Genomic DNA, 5,026 nt, shown 5'->3' with positions numbered 1-5,026 from the left:
ATAAAAATTAGACATGATAAGAGGCATCAGGTAATATTCCACAAAGATGAAGTAGTGTATATAAATTCAGGATCTGTAATGCAGCATATCCATTTAGGAAAGTGCAAAATTTTGATATGATTGTAAACTTGTACAAACAATCTTTTTTTTTTTTCAAAATGAGACTTTGTGATAGCTATTTCCCATTTAGCATTTGATTTCATGAAAAGAAAAAAAAACACAGTTATATATATACACATACTATGCATATATGTACATATTATTTAATATAAGTATTTAAACCACCTTTTACTTTTCAGTCTTTCCAGGGCCTCTTTCACATCTTTGTTCCGTAGGCTATAAATCAGGGGGTTTAACATGGGAATCACAAGAGTGTAAAACAATGAGGTCATTTTGTCTTGATCCAGAGAGTAGGAAGAACTTGGCCGGAAATACATGAATAACATAGTTCCCTGGAAAATTGCAAAAGCAGTCAAGTGGGAAGTGCAGGTAGAGAGAGCTTTGAATCTCCCTTCAGCAGAATGGATCTTTAAAACTAAGAAGATGATATAACAATAAGACACAAAAACTCCTGAAATGGTACTCAGTTCAATGAGGCCAAAAATCGTGAATATCACTAACTCATTGACCTGTGTATCTGAGCAAGACAGCAACAGAAGAGGAAGGATATCACAGAAGAAATGATTAATCTCATTTGATCCACAGAAACATAAGCGGAATGTTAATATCGTATGTGTCAGGGCATCCATCATTCCCACCAGGTAAACCCCAGCCATGAGCATGGAGCACACCCTGCTGGACATGTTCACTGTATAGAGCAAAGGGTCACTAATGGCCTTGTACCTATCAAAGGCCATCACTGCCAGCAGCAGACACTCAGAATCTGTAAAGATACAGAGGATGAAGAATTGCAGAGCACAGCCAAAAAAGAGAATTGATTTGTTCTTGGCAAAGAAGTCCACCAGCATCTTGGGTCCAATTGCTGTGGAATAGCAGAGGTCACAGAAGGAGAGGTGGCTGAGGAAAAAGTACATGGGCGTGTGAAGCTGAGAATCCATTCTAATTAAAATGATCATCCCAAGATTTGCCAGAATATTAATGAGATAAACACCTAGAAGTACACTGAATAGAGTTCCTTTCATGTTAGGGTGAGTAGTTATCCCCAAGAAAAGGAATTCAGTTAATGAAGAACAATTTTCCCTGTCCATTCTTCTTTGTTCTTTTTCTAAACAATTCCAAAAAGGATCAAGAAAATAGTAGATTCACCTTTAAAACTCTGGTCATCCACAAGCTGGTTATTATCTGTAAAACAGGAAGTGATTTGTTTCTCTAAATTTTCTTTTTATCCTCAAAAATTACCAAGATTCCTGTTATTAAAAAGGCATAGTTTTCTGGTTGAAAAATCAAAATATCTGTGACAAGAATTGAGAAATTTTGATTCTAAATGTTGATGTCATTCATGAGATATGTGAGGTCTTGGCTTCACAGGTAGTACAAAACAAAATGATATCAAGGAAATACCAAAGTTGAATAGTCAACACCAGAAGATATCACACAAAGCATCTCATATATTTGAAAATAAATACCCAAATGGATAAAATAGCAGTCACATTTATGTTATACTTCAAGAAACATGATGGATTTTAAAGTTTCAGTAATAAAGAGTATATCACTGGATTAATGCTATTGCATGGAAGTTAATAAACAAAATGATTTTACTGTTTTTGTATTATGGTGTCTTTTGTGTTTCCAGAAACATGAGACTTATCTTATTGAACTTTTCAATCACACATCATCACTTCTTTTCCACAACATTTATAACCCAATTGCAGTACTAACCTGACAAATTCCTTTGAGAAATCAAACAGTTGTGCTACAAAGAAGTGGGAACCACAGAATTTAACACATACATTTGCATTCATTTGTATTTAAATTGACTTTTCTATGACAATAGGAAGAGTAACAATAAATATTTTGTAGATATATGTTTGTTATTCTTGTATATATGTTTCTCTTTACATGTGTGTTTGGTGTGTTTGCATGTGTGTGTTTCAATGTAAGTTTTGGTCTGATTTTAATTTTTTCTAGAATTAAGTGTTATTATATATGGTCCATAAGGGCTTGAGATTACACATATTTATACTTATTGTTTCCATAAAGGTATATCTTAGTTCTTATTGGCATAAAAACTAGAATAAATTAAACAACTAATAACAATTAATTTATAATTGCACAGTGGTAAAGATAATGGCTTACTTAAAAATCATGGTTAAAATATAAGTAGAATCAATACTTTATACAAATTAGGTCAGTCAAATTAGATTTCAGAATTAATTTAATGGAGTTAGTTGGCATAAAATGATTCACTTAAAAATTCCTCAGTACATGATTCCTCATTTTTCTAAAAAAAATAGCATCTTTTTCTTTATTCTTTAAATTTGACAACTCAGAAACCTACCTTCGATGGGCAAGTCTTTATGTCCATTGCTCTGGTAGGTGAACAATAGGCAGAATACCTTTTATTTTTATCTAAATGTCTGTTGGGATTTAAGTCCCTAAAGCCTCTGCCTTCTCTCTACTTTTATGTAAACACAAGATTAATTAGATTTCTTGTTCTGTATTTTCCCCTGTGAATGCTGCAAACATTTTAGCAAAGACTCCACTTTTAATTCTTCACTCTTGTCACCATATCAGGAAGGGAACAGAAGTGATTTTAATGTTATGGTCCTCAGCTAGCCTGAACCTATACCCTCCTCCTCCAGTCCATGGAGGCATCTATTTGATGATGTTAATCTCTTTTTCATGGTACATCCTCTTTCTCCTATTTCTGAAATAGGCCTCTTCACATTCACTTTTAGAAATGGCAATTCTTCAATGATTTTCTACATATTACAAACAAAACCACCTTCTCAGAAGATCACTGCCTGGCCCTGAGGCTTGGACTATTATGAAACAATATTCATGGCATGATATTAGAACCAAAGTACATCATCTCCCTGCTGATGATAAATGCCTGGAAGTGTCCCTGTGTTGATAAAGACATTTTTGTTATTCAAGTGAGTCAGCACTTTTTCAGTAACATAAAGCATAATTATTGATTGATGTATTCTATGAAAGTTGTTTCCTACATTAAATTTACTAATATATTTGAATATTCATTGTATATAAGAAACTACTAGAGATTGAAAAATAATTTAAAAAATTTGCTTTGCAGTATGATAGTGAATAGTCTTTATTTTTGGAAACCTTTTAGAAAATAATCAGATATTTAGTACATATCAAGTACATTTTCTGAAATAAAAATATCCCCATACCCAGAACCTACAGCATTAATAAACACCTCAGAAACCACCCACATACACCATCACAAATTGACATTCAATGTAAGAGTTTAGTTTGTGTATTTTAACCATATGGAAGTGAAATCATAGTGTTTATATACAGTTTCACTAAAGCTATGTTTGTAGATTCCTCAATGTGGTTGTTTGTTGTGGTCATTCTTCATTCTCATTACTGTATGGTACTCCAACATAGGTTATTTATTTAATCTAGAGCAGTGATTAAAACATATGGCTAGTAAAGTGTTACTGGAACACAGTGACCTCTGCTCATTTGTGTATTGTCCCAGTTGTTGCAATGCAAAGGCGAGGCTGAATTCTTATGACAGATGCTTTATGGCTTTCAAAGTCTAAACTATTCTTGTCTGACCTGTAAAATAATCCTTATGTTTTATCTAATGTATTGATAGAAATTAGGGTTATTCTCAGATTTCTGTTATTTCAAATAATGCTTGTGTGAATGTTTGGTGGATATTTAATTACTTCTTCTGGATATAAAACTAGCTATTTTCAAGCTCTATGTCATATATAAGTCCACCTGCAGTAGATACTTCCATACCATTTTCCAAATAGGGATGACAATTTTCACTTTACTACTAATGTGTGAGAGCTATGGTTCTTCCACATACTTACCAATAGTAGTTACTTCTGATTACTATCATTTTTGCCTTTCTGTAGGTGAGTTATTGTACTACATTGAGGTTTTAATATTTATTCACATGAGCACTAATGAAGTTGGATTTGGATTATGTTTTAATATTTATTCACATGAGCACTAATGAAGTTGGATAAACACTTCTGTGAAATCTCAAACTCGGAAGTGAAAATGAGATTAGTAAAAGGTCTATGTTTAAAAGTATTTGGACTTGTGATAATCCCACTATCTCACTGGTATCATCACTGTTATATCAGGTTTAACTCAGCTTAGAGAAGCAGTGCCTTCCTTTTTTATAGAGGCAAAGAAACTCATTTTTTTTTCTGTCATATTAGCCCCATAGTGGGGTGGGTTTTATCAGCATTAGAATCATAAGTACATAGAGGGAAAAGGTGGCAGCTAGAAAGGACCTTAGTGATATTGAAATTGAGCCCTTCTGTTACTGAGAGAGAACTGAAGTCTAGCAAGGAAGAGTGACTTGTTAAAGGACACAGTGAAGAGGTTTTGGGTACCTGGTTCATTGCATGTTCCTAAGAGGGATTTCTTCAAGGGAGGCTCTGTTACTGCTTCTGACTTTACTGCCTACCTCCCGGTAACTGGGTCACTGAGCCTTATTATTGCTCTATTCTCACAAATATGGTTAAACAGTCTATCACCAATATTTATCTGTCTACTTGCTGTTTTGTATACATACCAAATCTACCATTTCTGTATGATTCTTACATTTAGGGATTTCAGAAACAAGGCTTAAGTAAGGAACATAGATATAAGAACATGCCTTTAATATTAACCCACTCTACACACATGTTGTTAAAATCATGCTTGGGAAATCGAAATGCCTTAATTATTGGTAGATGTGTAAGAAACATAGAATTAAAGGGACTAATGAGGAAGGTAGTAGACGGGTTAGAATAGCTCAAGGTTTTTGACATTACATTCTCTCTATTTCTGCAGGATTTAAAGGTAGACGAGTCACACCATGCTATTTTCCCAAACTCTTATTTGAGTCATGAATCTACTAAACAATACTCCC

At 33.7% G+C, this 5,026-nt stretch overlaps 1 protein-coding gene across 1 annotated transcript; it reads right to left on the bottom strand.

Annotated features, from left to right (window-relative positions):
* Positions 1–263: 263 nt before the first annotated feature.
* LOC119536739 (olfactory receptor 5W2-like) lies at positions 264–1,211 on the bottom strand. Its single transcript, XM_037839518.1, has one exon. The coding sequence runs from the start codon at positions 1,206–1,208 to the stop codon at positions 264–266; it is 945 nt and encodes a 314-aa protein (XP_037695446.1). The 5' UTR covers positions 1,209–1,211.
* Positions 1,212–5,026: the final 3,815 nt, after the last annotated feature.

Source organism: Choloepus didactylus, chromosome 6 (assembly GCF_015220235.1).
Source record: "Choloepus didactylus isolate mChoDid1 chromosome 6, mChoDid1.pri, whole genome shotgun sequence".
NCBI lineage: Eukaryota > Metazoa > Chordata > Mammalia > Pilosa > Megalonychidae > Choloepus > Choloepus didactylus.
Note: the sequence above shows the minus strand (reverse complement) of the source record. Positions and strands in the feature narration are given on the sequence as shown.